At 36.2% G+C, this 16,460-nt stretch overlaps 1 protein-coding gene across 1 annotated transcript; it reads left to right on the forward strand.

Annotated features, from left to right (window-relative positions):
- The first annotated feature begins 724 nt into the window (after positions 1-724).
- stk11 (serine/threonine kinase 11) lies at positions 725-15,705 on the forward strand. The gene is made up of 10 exons (XM_042719139.1): positions 725-895; positions 2,687-3,366; positions 7,418-7,501; positions 8,486-8,575; positions 9,713-9,845; positions 10,669-10,805; positions 12,343-12,470; positions 14,027-14,084; positions 15,044-15,240; positions 15,438-15,705. The coding sequence occupies exons 2-10, from the start codon at positions 3,080-3,082 to the stop codon at positions 15,638-15,640; spliced, it is 1,317 nt and encodes a 438-aa protein (XP_042575073.1). The 5' UTR covers positions 725-895; positions 2,687-3,079; the 3' UTR covers positions 15,641-15,705.
- Positions 15,706-16,460: the final 755 nt, after the last annotated feature.

The raw sequence follows: 16,460 nt of genomic DNA on the forward strand, positions 1-16,460 counted from the left end.
TGTCTTAGGAACTTTTTTTTGATCCACTTCAGTTGTTGAATACTGTATTTCAAATTTCAGAAATATATTTCATTGAGCTGCACTCTTTATATTTAGCATACATTTCAAATATGTATTGCAAAAAAAAAAAAATAATAATAATAATTTTTTTTTTTTTTTTTTAGTTTTTGCTTAAAATGGGTAAAAAATATCTGCCAGTGGGGTAATAAAAATAATCTTAATTCACAATCAATTAAGTAATCTTAAAATCTAATTTTAAGCAAAACTAACAAAGGTTTGATCTTTTTTTATTTATTTTTTAATTTTTTAGAAAACAAGACTTAAATCTTAAATTATTTTAACTGTCAAGTAAATGCATCTCGATTCAAGATTGTTTAGATATTGTTCTTTAAAACAAGTAAAATTATATTTTTTTGTAGTGTAGGCTACCGGTAGGCCTAGTTACAGTTTCCATTAAAACCAATCCAAGTTCCATTATAACCAGTAAAGCCGCTACTAATTTAGTGATGGTGTTTATTGTTTTTGTTTTTTATTCAGCAGGGATTACAACATATCTGAACACGATTATAGTAGGTAAAGTTTAATCTCAGTATAGTCTGAATCTCATTATAATTGCGTGCAAACGTACTCAGTGTTTCCGGGGTAGTACAGTGTCTAATAGTTTTCGGTAATATAAACTATAATTTTGATATGAAATGTAATGTATTTCCCGCTGGCGGCAACAGCGGCGCATGCGCAGTGCAGCGAGGGGAGGGAGGTAAACAAGATGGCGGCAGCCTTGAAGCAGCAGCAGCTGTGAAGAACAGATGCGAGAAAATAAACGAATGAGGAGCAGAACGGGAGCAGGAACGCGAGTATATGAGTCTTCGAGTCGTGCCGGTGATCACAGCCTCAGGTGAGTGTGTTTCTCGAGCTGTTTCTCTCTCAGAGATGAGTGTTAGCCGCCGCTCGCGACCGTCGACACAAACAGCCGTTTAGCGCACAAACTCACTCACACACACACACACACACACACACACACACACACACACACACACACACACCAAAACACTCGAATTAAGCTCCTGACGACGATTGAGTGTTTGTGTGGAGCTGAGATCGATTATCCGCATTACACGATCAGATGATCAGCAGATCTCTCAATCTCTTGATTTCGCCTCAGATTGTTACTGTCTGAGTCTGAATTGTGTGTTTATTTGTCTCTGCTTTAATATTATCACACAATCAACACATCTCTGAGGTAAACTCTGCTGTTTTATGATTACCCTGGTCATTTACCACACTGTTTACACGCCACTTCCACCGATACTAGCCTTATCCTTCAGTGTAATGTACTGAATAATAATCTCTCCAGTGATGTATGGTTTGTTAGGAGGACAATATTTGTCTGAGATACAACTATTTGAAAATCTGGAATCTGAGGGAGCAAAAAAATCTAAATATTGAGAAAATCACCTTTAACCATTTAACTGTCACCCGCCATTTTTTTTTATAGTAGTTTTAGTGTGCTGTGTAAAATATAAATTTTTTGTTTTTTATAACTTTTTGGTATATAGATATGGTTTTTTTTTTTTTTTTAGAATGAAAAGTAGCAGATTTTGGCAAAAGTGGATTTTTAAAAAAATTTAAGTATCAAAAAGTTATATTTTATATTATTTTATTGATTATAAATATTTTACATAACAGGTTTTACTCTAAAATTGGTATACAATTAAAGCCTTGTGTCTAAATGAGTTATGTTCCAAATTTGAAGTTGATATGAAAAAAGCTGAGGTTCCTGTGAGATTGTATTTAGAGCGTCATACCACAAACAGCCACCGGGAGCCATCAAAACTACTTTGAATTTCTCTCTAGATTTCTCTGTCAATTTTACTTCTATCTCAAAATAATCCTGAGACTCAGAGCTTTCCAATGAAATGTTTGTTGCCAAGATTATAAAAAGCTTTGATTCTAAAAGACCGTAATTAATTTTGTAATATGACACTTGACTCCGCCCACTAAGGGGGAGGAGACCGCCATAAGCTTTTAAAGAACCATTTCCATGGTAACGCAGTGTCTGATTTCAAAATGGGTTTTCTTGTGCTTCTAAGCTTTCAAATGATATTTAATTTATGACGATTACTAAAAGATTTTATAGAGAAAAAGGACAACAAAAAAGAGCGCCGGGTGGGACGTTGACAGTTAAGGGGTTAAAGTTGTTCAAATGAAGTTCTTAGCAATGCATATTACTAATCAAAAATTAAGTTTTGATATATTTACGGTAGGAAATTTACTAAATTTCTTCATGGAACATGATCTTTACTTAATATCCTAATGATTTTTGTCATAAAATAAAAATGTATCATTTTGACCCATACAATGTATTGTCTATTGCTACAAATATAGGACAACAGAGTTACATTTGTGACAACATAAACAGATTAACTATGTATTGCTTTATATGAGTGTATCATGTGTATGAGGATAAAATTGGGTGTAGTATATATCCAACTTGAAATTGTAATGATTTCACAGCCGTAGGACGCTAAAACTCACCAAAACTGCATCTGATCCAAACACAGTGAGACTTCAGACATGATGAAGAGAAGTGAAAAGATCCTGAAGTGTTTCATATGACAATAATGAGGCCTGTTATGGCACTTCATAAGAAGGCTGTTTGATTAATCTTGCGTCTCGTTTCTCATAGGTTTGGTCATGGATTTCCCGTAATGCTGGAGTTGAGTCAGTAATCCTCACCCAAGAGAGCGTTCACGTGCTTCTGGAAAGGATGCGAGGTTTGATTTTTGCGTGTTGAGATCTGCAGAGATGTCCGGAGCTCCGGTGATCCCCAGTGTCGGCTAATAAAGCCCCGGGACTGAAGCGTAACGCCAGCGGCGGGTTCTCAGAGACTCATCGAGACACGGTTTGTTTTCGGGGATTGTTCGGATCTGTTTCACTGAGCGATGCTTCTGCTGCGGTTTTCAATCGCTTGACTGATCTTCCCAATCTCGACTGCTCCTCCGTTGCTTCGGAAAACTAATATTCCCGGCGAGCGATCGGTAAAAGAGCGCGGGATCGGAGGAGCGAGAGGCCCGGGAAGATGAGTGTAGGTGGAGAGCTCCAGCACCTGGACTACCTGACGGAGAGCGAGCTCATGGGGATGGACACCTTCATCCACCGCATCGACTCCACCGAGGTCATCTACCAGCCCCGACGCAAGCGCGCCAAGCTGGTCGGGAAGTACCTGATGGGGGATCTGCTCGGGGAAGGGTCCTACGGGAAGGTCAAGGAGATGCTGGACTCGGAGACTCTGTGTCGCAGAGCCGTGAAGATCCTGAAGAAGAAGAAACTGAGGAGGATTCCCAACGGAGAGGCCAATGTGAAAAAGTAAGAGCTGCTTGCTTGCTTTACCTTTGAGTTTAATGTCAACGTGGCATCAAAATGAACTTGATTTCTATTTATTATAATAGATCAATATTTGTAAAATATTTTTGTATAATGTATTTATGGTTAATATTTATTTTTTATTTATAAAAGTAATTTTATTTATGATTTTTTTAAAAATAAAATAAATATAAAAATGTTTTTTTTATTTATAAAACATTTTTATATAACATATTTATGGTTAATATTTATTTTTTATTTCTAAAATTAATTGTTTATGATTTTTTTCCTGTAAAATAAATGTTAAAAAATGAAAATATTTAGAAAATATTTTATATATTTATGGTTAATATTTGTTTATTTATAAAAAAAATATTTATGATTTTTTTTTTTTTATTAAATATTTAAAAATGAAGTGTTTTTATTTTATACAATATATATTTTATATAATATGTTTATGGTTAATTTATTTTTATTTATGAAATTAGTTTTATGATTTTTTTTTATAAAATGTTAAAAATTAAAATATTTTATATTTATGGTTAATATTTATTGTTTATTTATAAAATTATTTTATTTATGATTTTTTTATTAAATATTAAATGAAGTGTTTTTATTTTATACATTTTTGTATATTTATAGTTAATTTATTTTTTATTTATAAAATTAGTTTTATTTATGACTTTTTTTTATAATTAAAAAAAAAGTGTAATTAAGAATTTATAAAATATTTTTGTATTAAAATCTATTTGTATTTAATACAATTATTATTCATTATATATATACTTTTAGTTAAAAGGGTTATTTTTTTATTTTAAGAAAGTAATAGTTTAAGGAAAAAATATTTTTAAGACATTTTAACAAGTACTTTAAAAAAAAAATAGAATATAAAACATTTTTAATATTCTATTTTACGTTTTATTTAAATAATATTTTAATATTTATCTCTTATTTATATTGAAACTCATAATCTTACATTTCCTTTTCTGCTGGTTAATGTTAACATCAGCCAGTAGTCAGCTATTAAGTGACTGTAATGCAGCCTTCTCAGCAGATAACCAGTGGTTTAACGCTGGTTAACCCATCAGAAGATCCTGCAACAGTTGTTTTGTTCTTCCCTTACAGAACGTTCTGTTTCACTCATAAACATCACGTCACGTGACAGAAGTGAAACGGCTGGTGGCTGTTCAGGTTGACTTTAACTTCACTTTGACACTCGTCATGTTCTGCTCTGTGTAATATAATCTCCATCTCCTCTTCTTGCCGTTTAATCACACAGAGCAGTTAAATTAATTAAAATAATGTGCAGTGAAGCCATGGGCTTCTGCTTTAAATAGACGAGAGCGTTTGGAGCGGCTTCAAAACCCTCGTGTGCCAGGACATGTGTGTTTGGTCGTCTGCTTTGGTCTTGGTTGAACTCTGTTAGAAGAACCGGCTCTGTGCCAAAACCAGTGACAAACTACATAGACAGCACCCTTATAAGGCAGCATCCTCACTCCAGTGAACACACGCAGATCACAAGATATTTTACACAATCAGTAATTGAACTCTTTAAATTGGAGTCTAAACTGGGGCATGAGAAACATGAGAAAGTTGTACTCTTCTTTGAACTTGTCTTCAGATGTTTAGTGGTGTTTATTCTGTGCTGTAACTAGTATTAATGTGGAGGAGATGATCAGTTCTCGTCTGTTGATCTGTCACTCCACATTAAACAGCGTTTATTGTTTAAATACTGCGATACAACGAACAGAATCTGAAATCTGAGCCTTTGTTTCATATTAAAAGCACAAAGCTCATTGTGATGATTCGTTCATTACACGCGCAGGACTACGACTTATTGATTTGTGGCCATTGTCCATGTTTCATTCATTTGTTCACTAGATATTACACGCGCAGGACTACGACTTATGGATGGGAACGTTTGAAAAATTCAAAATATTCTAAATATGTGAGGATTCAAATTTGAATTAATCGGAATAAACTAATGTGAATTGAATCGTGAGTTGAGTGAATCGTTAAAGCTTTATTAAAGTAAGTAAAATTTCTCTCATTTAGCGGTGTGCAATATTGACAAAAAATCATCTCAATATTTCTCTGTGATTTTATCAATAACGATAATTAGAGTGTGTTATTGTGCTGTGGACAGCTGACTCCTAAAGTGTTAGATCTTCTTCATATTCTGTGTGGAGGTCAGTTCTCACTGATAGAAATTAATCTTTTTCAATAAGTTTAAACTGATTTTTATAAAGCAGTTCTTTCTGAAAGTGTCCATTATCTTTGGAGTCAGATTCTTACATGTAATCAGTGAATTAGAATAATAAGACACAAGCGAATGAACTCATTATTAATAAACTTGATCTCTGCAGTGCAGAGGAAACACAGAAGCTGCGTCTGAAGAGACATTTACACACAAGACATGAACACATTTAACCTGCAGTTACACACGCATTAATAATGTTCTGATATATTACACATTAAACACTGAATACTGCTATTTGAAATTATTTAAATAGTAAAAGATACTATAAATGTGAAATTAAAACCACCAGTAGGTGGCAGCAAGTCACTATTAATAAGTGATTCACTGCGATTGAACTGAATCATTTAAACACTTGATTCTTCAGGAACGAATCCCTGTTGCTCAGAGACACAGAACAGATGTGACTGTGTTTGGAATTGTTTTTGTTGGAGAAATAGAGCAAAAACAGGAAATATGGCGTCTAAAACATAAGATTCTTAATTAACTTGTTTATTGAACTGTTGTAAAAAAAAAAATCGTTACATTTGTGATCATGGAAATTTTTGGAGAAAAAACGACTTTGTTTGATATTGATTAATTATATGAAATGAGATAAATATACACATTTTCTGTCCCCATATCTTGAATTTTGTGATCATTCAAAATGCATTTTATTAGACTGAATCATGCAGTGAAAGAACACGCTCTAAATGCACACGTTCTAGTCTTGACTTCACGTAATGTATGCGTGCGCTTTTGTGCCGTTTTTCTTTTATGCCAAAAATCATTAGGATATTAAGTAAAGATATTTTGTACATTTCCTACCGTAAATATATCAAAACTTAATTTTTGATTAGTAATATGCATTGCTAAGAACTTCATTTGAACAACTTTAAAGATGATTTTCTCAATATTTAGATTTTTTTGCTCCCTCAGATTCCAGATTTTCAAATAGTTGTATCTCAGACAAATATTGTCCTCCTAACAAACCAGACATCAATGAAACGCTTTATGCAGCTCTCCGATGATTTGTAAATCTCAATTTCAAAACCTTGACCCTCATGACTGGTTTTTGAGTGAGGCATTGAAAGCTGTAGTGTCAGATGAATTCGAACACGTCAGGCCATACAGGTGAAGCTCCTGCTGCTGTTAATGTTTGAGACCATCGGTGTGTGTGTGTGTGTTGTGTAATGAGTGCCAGAGCCTGAGCGGGAACCAGCTCAGTGGAGTACAGGAAACAGGAAGTGTGAAGGAAGCTCTGTTTGGATGCCTAGTGAGGGTTCTAGTGTGCTCAGTGTGAGATGATTTGGTTTCCTATTGAGTGTTGTTGTGTGCTGTTTAGTCCAGATTGTAAAGCAGCACTGTGTTTGAATGCTTTTGAAGAAGGGAATCCCAGAATGCATGTTATGTAAAAAAATAAATAAACTCTGGTCCCGCAGCACACGCGTGTGCACTAGTGTGTGTTTGCATCAGCCTGCAGCTATTTCAGTCGTGTGGAAACATGATTACTGCACATCTCTCCTTCTCACACTTTTCAGCTCACGTTTATTTGAATAATTTCATGATTTGTCTGAATGTTAACTATACAAATGTTTGCGTCACTCTTAAACTGGCAGCTGGTTCAGTGTGTGAACAAGCGGTGATCAGTAAGGCCTTTAGTGTTTTCATCTCATAAATGTGTTCAGGCGGCATAATGACGGACGCATGTTTAATTATCTCTCAGTGTTTTTATGATTCACTCATACGTGTCGCTGATAGGAGCAGGTGGGAGGTGTGTGTTTTTAATAGATGTGTGTGTCTTCTGTTGTTCTGCAGGGAGATTCAGCTGCTGAGACGACTACAACACAAAAACATCATCCAGCTGGTGGATGTGCTGTACAACGAAGAGAAGCAGAAAATATATCCTTTACACCAGCGGCGCTGAGTGTGTGTGTGTGTGGAGATATATCCTTTGAGACGACTTGTGTGTGTGTGTGTGTGCGCGCGCATAGATGCATGTGTGATGCAGAAATGACTGAACATGCTGTTCTGTTCTGTGCTGCGTCAGCCTTCAGCGTCTGCTTTACGCTCACTGTCTTAAAGGAATACTTCACACAGAAATGAACGTGTGCTGTAAATGTGCTCACCCTCCGTTCATCTGAGATCAGGATGAGTGTGTTTCTTCATCAGGTTTGTAGAAATGTAGCACTGCATCAGTGTGTGCTCACCCTCCGCTCTGCAGTGAAATGAGGTGCCGTCAGCTGAGAGTCTGATAACAATAATCCACAAGTAATCCACAGCACTCCAGTCCATCAGTGAACATCTGGAGAAGACAAAAGATGAAACACATCCAGCATTAAGACGTTTTTAACTCAAATACATAGAGTCTATAATCCATAATAACCACTTCCTCCAGTGAAAAAGTGTTCTGGTGTGAATCAGGAGAGAAATCTGCACAGATCAAGCAGCGTTTTAAACAGCTCTAAACAAATATGTGTCTGGGTTTTGATGTGAGAGACAACAGCAGATGCACTTTTTCACTGGAGGAAGGTTTTATTATGGATTATAGACTCTATGTATTTGAGTTAAAAACATCTTAATGCTGGATGTGTTTCATCTTTTTGTCTTCTCCAGATGTTCACTGATGGACTGGAGTGCTGTGGATTACTTGTGGATTATTGTGATGTTTTTATCAGCTGTTTGGACTCTCATTCTGACGGCACCCATTCACTGCAGAGCATCAATTGCTGAGACAAGGCAAGGCAGCATTTTTATTTCCATCTAGCTTCTAACCAAATCCAATTTATATTTATTTCAGCTTCATTAGTAGCTTGAGTAGATGATGGTTAGGTAACTCAGTGATTGTCTGAGTCTCGTGTGTTCGCTCCTTGACCGCTGCTGCACGTATATGGTGATGGAGTACTGTGTCTGTGGAATGCAGGAGATGTTGGACAGCGTTCCAGAGAAGAGATTTCCAGTTTTTCAAGCTCACGGGTGAGACACGCAAACACCAGACATCAGATGAACACACACTTCTCTGAAAACCAGCGACTAAGAGTCTGTGTGCATCACTGGCGCTCTACTCGCTCTCTGATGGATGTTTGATGGCTCGTGAAATTTCCATCATGTCTAATTTTATCCTCTTGATATTGGTTTTATTTCTGTGTCCTTCTGTTTGTAAATGTAGATCTGTGTGTGCCGCTCGAGTCTGTTTTAACGAGTTTGAGGTTAACTTGCCTGAAGTTTGTTTGTCAGATTCTAAGATGTTAAAAAGATTTAAAAACTAAACTGATTTGAATCTAGCAAAACAGGTACAGTCTTAATTTTCAGAGTTTGAGAATGTTACATTAAAATGCATTAATTGAGCTTCTCTGCGCTGTAGTTCTCAGGGCTGGGTAAAAAATATATAGATTTCTCAAGTTTAATCAATTCTCATTTTTACCAAACAATATTGATTCTTAAATCCTAAAAATCGATTAGTCTAGCCTGTTTTCAGTTAATGAATGTAACATAGCACACATCCCATCCAATAAAACACAGTAAACTTTGTTACTTTTGACCTGAAACAAAGTCTCAGATTTCAAACTCTGTCAGTTTTATTAAAGTATTCAAGCAATAAACACAGTTTAATGTGGAGTGACCAGTCGCTAAGGAACTGTAGAGAAGAGCATTTTGATAAATATATCCACCATATATTAATTATAATTTTTACTGTTCTTGAATGTTTAATTTGTTTGAATAAATCTGTTAAGTTTTTATTGCGCACACACTATTTATTTATATATAGTGAATATATTTATTTATTTAATAATTTTTTTATTATTATAGATTATTTTTTTGTTTTTTTTTAATTGTTGTTCAGTACATTTTAACCTTCAGTATTATAGTAATGTAGTACCAACTGACTTTAGTGTGTTTTTTTTTTTTTTTTTTTTTTTTTTTTTTTTTTTTTTGCTTGAGTAAAATGGGCATGTACTGTACCGGATATATATACAAAATAGTCAATATTGGATCAAATTGCAAGCTTGTGAATCAGATCAAATTGTGAGATTTTTCCCAGCTCTGGTAGTTCTGCTGTGGAGCGGCTCTGCTGGTCTTTCACACCTAGTTCACACATTTGTCTTTTCTCAGGTACTTCTGCCAGCTTCTGGATGGTCTTGAATACTTGCACAGCCAGGGAATAGTACACAAAGATATTAAACCAGGGAACTTGCTGCTCACTACAGACGGGGCGCTGAAGATCTCAGACCTGGGTGTAGCAGAGGTGAGAGCGCATTTAAATCATTAACCCTGTGAATCCTCATATAAGAGTTTGTTTCGTATCATCAGGCTGATATACGGAGAATATGGAGGAAAAAACACCTCATGCTGATATTTATATGATGAAATTCTGCTGCTTGTAATGTAAAGTGAGATCTTTATAACAGTAGAGCAGATACTGACATAAACTGATTTGAATATGAGTCTGAGCTCTATATCTCCAGTAATGTGTCTCAGTGAGATGAGATGTAAATGATCCAAACATATAATGCAGTGATTGAGAGATGAAGAAATAAAGGCTCCTCAGAAGATGTGAGATGTTCTGGAGGCTTGTGAAGATCATTCCTCCGCTGAGGAACAGTGAAAGTAAAGCTTCTGGAAACAAACGCTCCTCAAAAGATCCTGACGATCAGATTTGAGACTCTAAAACATGATTGATGGAGAATCAAGTGTAGTCCAGTAGTAGTTTATGTGTTGATATTACTGCAGTTATTCTGACCTTTACTTGATCAAAATCACTCAAGATCTGACACGAGCTGAAGCTGATTACACTAAAAGAGCTTTTACTGGATAAAACACTCTAAACTATCACTCAGAGACAGAAGACATGCAGGAGATCGAGTGTGAAACAGCAAAGATTGATCATGTTTAGAAATCCATTTCCTTATATAAAAAGAAGGGTTTAAAGGGTTAAAGCAGGTCAGATCACTCAGGATCCACAGATTGAAGACACTCATACATGGACTCAGTGTATGTTTGTGTACAGAAACATCACTGACCACATACACCTTCTGCACTGACTCTTTGTGTTGACCTTTGACCCCCAGGCGCTCCACCCGTTTGCGGAGGATGACACGTGTCGGACGAGTCAGGGGTCGCCAGCGTTCCAGCCTCCGGAGATCGCCAACGGCCTGGACACGTTTTCAGGGTTCAAGGTGGACATCTGGTCTGCTGGGGTCACACTGTGAGTTCCTCCAGACACCGTCAGCAGCGCAGCGTCACGCTGATGATGAAACCTCACAGACCGCGCCGCTCAGCCCAATTAGCCTTTGTCACAAAAAACTGAAATTACGTCAGCACAGGTAAATTAGAAAAGTTTGTCCCGTTACAGATCTGCGCCTATTATATGTGACCCTGGAGCACAAAACTAGTCATAAGAGTCCGTTTTTTGAAACTGAGATGTATACATCATCTGAAAGCTGAATAAATGATCTCTCCATTGATGTGTGGTTTGTTAGGAGGACAATATTTGTCTGAGATACAACTATTTGAAAATCTGGAATCTGAGGGAGCAAAAAAATCTAAATATTGAGAAAATCATCTTTAAAGTTGTTCAAATGAATTCTTAGCAATGCATATTACTATTCAAAAATTAAGTTTTGATATATTTTTGGTAGGAAATTTACAAAATATCTTAATGGAACATGATCTTTACTTAATATCCTAATGATTTTTGTCATAAAAGAGAAATGTATAATTGTGACTCATACAATGTATTGTTGTCTATTGCTACAAATATACCTGTGCTGCTTATGACTGACTCTGTGCTGCAGGGACACATTATGTCCTTTTCTCAAAAAATGCTTCTTTTCTGTTTTCCAAGTTGTTGTTATATAATCTACAAAGAAATAACATTTGACTTGTTTGTAACTTATGTAACTGTTCACTCGTCGACAGTGCACTCAACATATTTCTATTCTCCATTTCTGTCAAAGTCCCTTTTTATATAGTCTTTGATCTCCAGTATATTTGAGCGTAGTATCACTTTGTCATCTCCCTTGAATCACCACGTCATGATACATTACATATACATAATGTTTTAATCCTCAAGACCACAGAATGTACAGGAGCTGGAAACATATTTAGACAAAGTTACATTTGTGTAAACTTCTTTGTTTTTCTCCCAATCTGAATTGTCATGATAGGCTCCCAGTGGGATCTACTTCTAGAAATAATTTTGTTGTTTCGCTGAAATTAGGAGCTGGAAACATATTTAGACATATCTTATTTTGAATAATAGAGAGAAAGAACTACAGTCCCATGATGCATCGCAGATGTAATGGAATTAAAAGAGATGGACAATTATAAAACACAGAAGTTGTTGATTATATCTGTAGAAACAATATATTATGAGTTTATTGCGTATATCTAAGCATGTATTTATTCCTCGCTGTGACTTTGATTGGTGGGAGTTTCTGCACGGCATCATGGGTAATGTAGTTTTCCCACCATGAATTCTGCTGCTAAACACATTTTAAAAATAAGCTGAAATAAAGTGAACAGATGGATTCAGTAAAAGCAAATACTATCGATTCTAGATCACAACACATCTGTCACATTAACACTGTACACATTATATTTAAGTTTATTTCCCAATGGAGAAAATGAACATGATGTTGCTCTCCGTCGGTGAATCCATGTGTAAACGCTCTGATTCCTTGCTTTCTCTCACTGTGGAACTGAGCAGAGATCGTCTGACGAGTGTCCGTCTCTCCTCACAGATACAACATAACCACGAGCCTGTACCCGTTTGAGGGGGACAACATCTATAAGCTATTCGAGAACATTGGGAAGGGTGACTACACTGTTCCTGAGGAGTGCGGCCCGCTGCTCTCGGACCTGCTGAGAGGTGAGCCACCAAACACACTCGTGTAGAGCGCTTCACAGTGCACACGCTTCACAGAGAGCAGGTGTAGTGCTGCTGAGATGATGATGTGAGCGTCTTTTACTCTCAGTCTTTCTGAAAATACCACGTTGAGTTGTGCCTTGTTTGTAAACGAATCTGCAGTAAAATGAAGTGAACAAAGGACTTATATATCTCTAGTTCACTGTCAGGAGTGAACGAGCGCTGCTGCTAAACAGACAGAGCGCAATAGAACAGAAGCGTATAATTCATTTTGCTAAAATCCTTGTTTTTGGATATTAAATGTGTCTTTTGTAGATTTTTAAACCTTCATATAAGTGTATTTTTATGATATTAGTAACTGTAAGTGGACTATTGTATGTGTAATGTTAGCTAGTACAGTACTAGTTACTAAGCTCAGACGAGGTAAGGTGTGTTTCTTATAGCAGGTAAAATAGTCATTTTCTTTATTTTTATTTTTAATTCAGTGATTTAAACTTTTAATTTAGTTATTTTAATGCTTTAAAGAGCATTTATATGCTGTTTTTAGAGTAAGGAGAAAGTTTTGAGTTCTGAAACTTAAAAGATATTTTTATAGTACAGTGACCTCTTATGTCAAAAGATCAAGGGTTCATGACCCCTTGAATGAAAATAATTGAATAATAATATAATTTATTGTATACATAGTGTATAACATGTTTTAATGTCAGTATATTGCTAAGATTAAATGCATCCTGAGTACAAGATAAAGATATTCAATTCAAATTGAGCTCTTTTTTAATTAAAGCTCCTTTCTTTTGTGTGCGTGAGCATTGTTTTTCATGACTGTGCTGTAGTTCATATGCTTGACCTTTAGATGGCGCTGTGACATTAATGTTCAGCACTGATGCTGGATCAGTCTGTGTTTGAGAGCTTTATTATCACAAGCTCAGAGCAAACACACACACACTCCTAACACTGAATGTTACATTTCAGTGTAACATTTTTAAACATCCATAGGTAATCACCTAGCAACCACTAGAGGTTTAACAGTATATTGTGTTACAGTGGATCACCATAAAAAATGAAACGATTTATTCTGTGTAGTTCAGACTGGTTTAAATAATGCTTTTAGTCATATATTAACAGTGATTAGCGCAAACGTCATGTTTTGCATCTGAGCTTTCATGTTTATAAATTATTATTATTACTAAATTAAAAATACTTTTATAAATAAACATAAGATAAATAAAAAAAATTGGGGTATGCATATGTGTATAACATAATTCAGGATTATTAGTTAAACAGAATCATCAATATTTCTGTTCTGGTTAATGAACAGTACTTTTTGTTAACTGTTCATCATGTAATAATCTAAAAAACACAAATGCATAATTTTTACTGTGTCTTGGCTTTGTTTAAAGTTTGGTGAGATCAGTGTTGTGTATGAAACCCGTTCATGATGTGTGTTTTCTCACACCTCTAACAGCTTCCTATAGCATGAAATCTGATCCTGATGTCTGTCGTGTGGCTTTATGTGTATGTGTGTTTGCTGCCTTCATCTGAGCTGTTCTTATCCGCAGGGATGCTGGAGTATGATCCTGTGAAGAGGTTTTCAATACAGCGCATCAGACAACACAAGTGAGTCCATCAGTGCAGAATCCTCAATGCTTGTGAGCCGCGTGATTCCTCAGGACAGATCGAACACAGTGCTTCCCGTCCCCGTCTGAATATAGATGACAGCAGTGAGGGTTCAGGCCTGATAACAACATATACAGCTCTACGAAAGAACAATGATACGATAAATATCTGATCTGCTATAGTTCTCTTCATCTCGAGATGTGAAATGATCAGGAATACTGTTTGTGTTCAAAACTTGAGTGAAATCTTTAGGGTGGAAGCAGAGTGTGTGACGCAGGAGCGCCGTGGTTAGATGAGCGCAGAGAGCCCAGAGTGGGAGGAAGAGGAAGTGGAGAGTAGTGAGAGCTAGAAATAAACCTGGCCTGGATTTGAGATCTTCATCCAGCAGAGATCATCGGATGCGGTTTCCATGGATACGGAAGAGCTCTTGATGAGCAAGTTCACTGATGATGTTTGAGCTCACCTGAGATCAGTGTATCAGAATGATTTCTGAAGATCATGTGACACTGAAGACTGGAGTAATGATGCTGAAAATACAGCTGCACATCACAGAAATAAATTACACTTTAACAGAGATTCACAGAGAAAACAGCTGATTTACATACAATAATATTTCACTGTTTTACTGTATTTTAATATAATTGCTTTGTTTTTATATTCTTTAAAAAATAGAATTTTAATAATTTTTTTTATTTTAACTTGGTAATTTGGTTTTTTTTTATTAGTTTAATTATATAGTTTTATTTTTTTTTTTTTTTTTTTTTTTTTTTTATTTGTTTGTTTGTTTGTTTAAATAAATAAATGATGAGTATTATTAGCCAAGTTTTTATGTATTTTATTTTAATAGTTAAATGTTATTGTATTTCCAATGGTGAATAGTTTTAGTAAACTGTAATAACCCTGCTTCAGATGACGTCCATCACGCTTGGTCTCACGGGTCATTTCCTCTTCCTGTTTAGCTGGGTGCGTAAGAAACACCCGCCCTCGGAGCCTCCCGTGCCCATCCCCCCCAGCGCAGAGACGCGCGACCGGTGCCGGAGCATGACGGTGGTGCCGTACCTGGAGGATCTCCACGGTTACGCTGAGGAGGAGGAGGATGACGAGCTCTTCGATGGGGAGGATGACATCATATACACTCAGGACTTCACCGTACCAGGTGAGCGGGGGCGGGGCTTAGTGAACACTCTGACTCCACCCACAGCTGACTTTCAGCACTTAGTATTGAACTGCTTGACCTGCTCTGATTAGTGTGTGTGTGTGTGTGTTCATTTCTCTGGTTCCACACAGTTGGTTATTGTTGTGTTTGTGTGTGTTTGTTGGTCACTAACGCTCCCGTGGTGTGTGTTTGAACAGGGCAGGTTCTGGAGGATGAGGAAGAAGAGCGCGCTCCGGAGCGCACCTGTGCCGTGGTCAAACCGGTGTGTGTGAACGGGACCGAGTCGGCCGCACTGAAGCCCAAATCGGAGCGGCGCTCCAGCTCTTCCTCCAATCCCTCCAGGAAGGGCATCTCCGCCGCCAGCAAGATCCGCAAGCTCTCCACCTGCAAGCAGCAATGACTCGAAGCAGCTGCTGCGCTCCTCTATACAGGTGACACTCATCATGAGGAGCTGTGAGCGTTATGGGCTCGCTCGGATAGATTTATAATGTTTCTGAAGGTAATCTCTTCTGCTCACCGAAGCTGCGTTTATTTGATCAAAAGTACAGTAAAAATGTGAAATATTATCATAATGTAAAACAGCTGTTTTCTGTGTGAATCTCTGTTAAACTTATTTATTCCTGTGATCAAAGCTGAAATATGCTGATTTGCTGCTCAAGAAACATTTCGAGTCGAGCATATTAATTGTATTAAAGAAAAACTTTAATTTTTATGTTCTTTATTAGATTAAAACTTGTATTAATAATTACATTTTAATTTCCTTATTTAACCTTTCTGTTATTATCAATGTTGAAAACAGTTCATATTTTTGTGGAAACCGTGATGCATTTTATTTTTCAGGATTCACAGATGAATAGAAAGTTCAAAAGAACAGCATTTGTTTGAAATGTAACATCATAAATGTGACTTTCTGTCACTTTTGATCAATTTAGTGTGTCCTTGAATAAAATTTATTTTTGTTTTTGGTAATGTGTTCAACATTGATAATAATCAGAAATGTTTCTTGAATCATTAGAATGATTTCTGAAGATCATGTGACACTGAAGACTGGAGTAATGATGCTGAAAATACAGCTGCACATCACAGAAATAAATTACACTTTAACAGAGATTCACATAGAAAACAGCTGTTTTACATTATAATTGTATTTAACTCTTTTACTGTATTTTTGATCAAATAAATGCAGCCTTAGTGAGCAGAAGAGATTTAAATTTGCAAAA

Source organism: Cyprinus carpio, chromosome B2, assembly GCF_018340385.1.
Source record: "Cyprinus carpio isolate SPL01 chromosome B2, ASM1834038v1, whole genome shotgun sequence".
In the NCBI taxonomy this organism is placed as follows: Eukaryota; Metazoa; Chordata; class Actinopteri; order Cypriniformes; family Cyprinidae; genus Cyprinus; species Cyprinus carpio.

Coding starts and splice junctions, on each gene's coding strand:
- stk11 (XM_042719139.1), top strand. CDS start 3,080: ATGAGTGTAGGTGGAGAGCTCCAGCACCTGGACTACCTGACGGAGAGC. Junction 9,846..10,668: donor CAGACCTGGGTGTAGCAGAG/GTGAGAGCGCAT, acceptor TTTGACCCCCAG/GCGCTCCACCCGTTTGCGGA. Junction 10,806..12,342: donor TGGTCTGCTGGGGTCACACT/GTGAGTTCCTCC, acceptor CTCTCCTCACAG/ATACAACATAACCACGAGCC.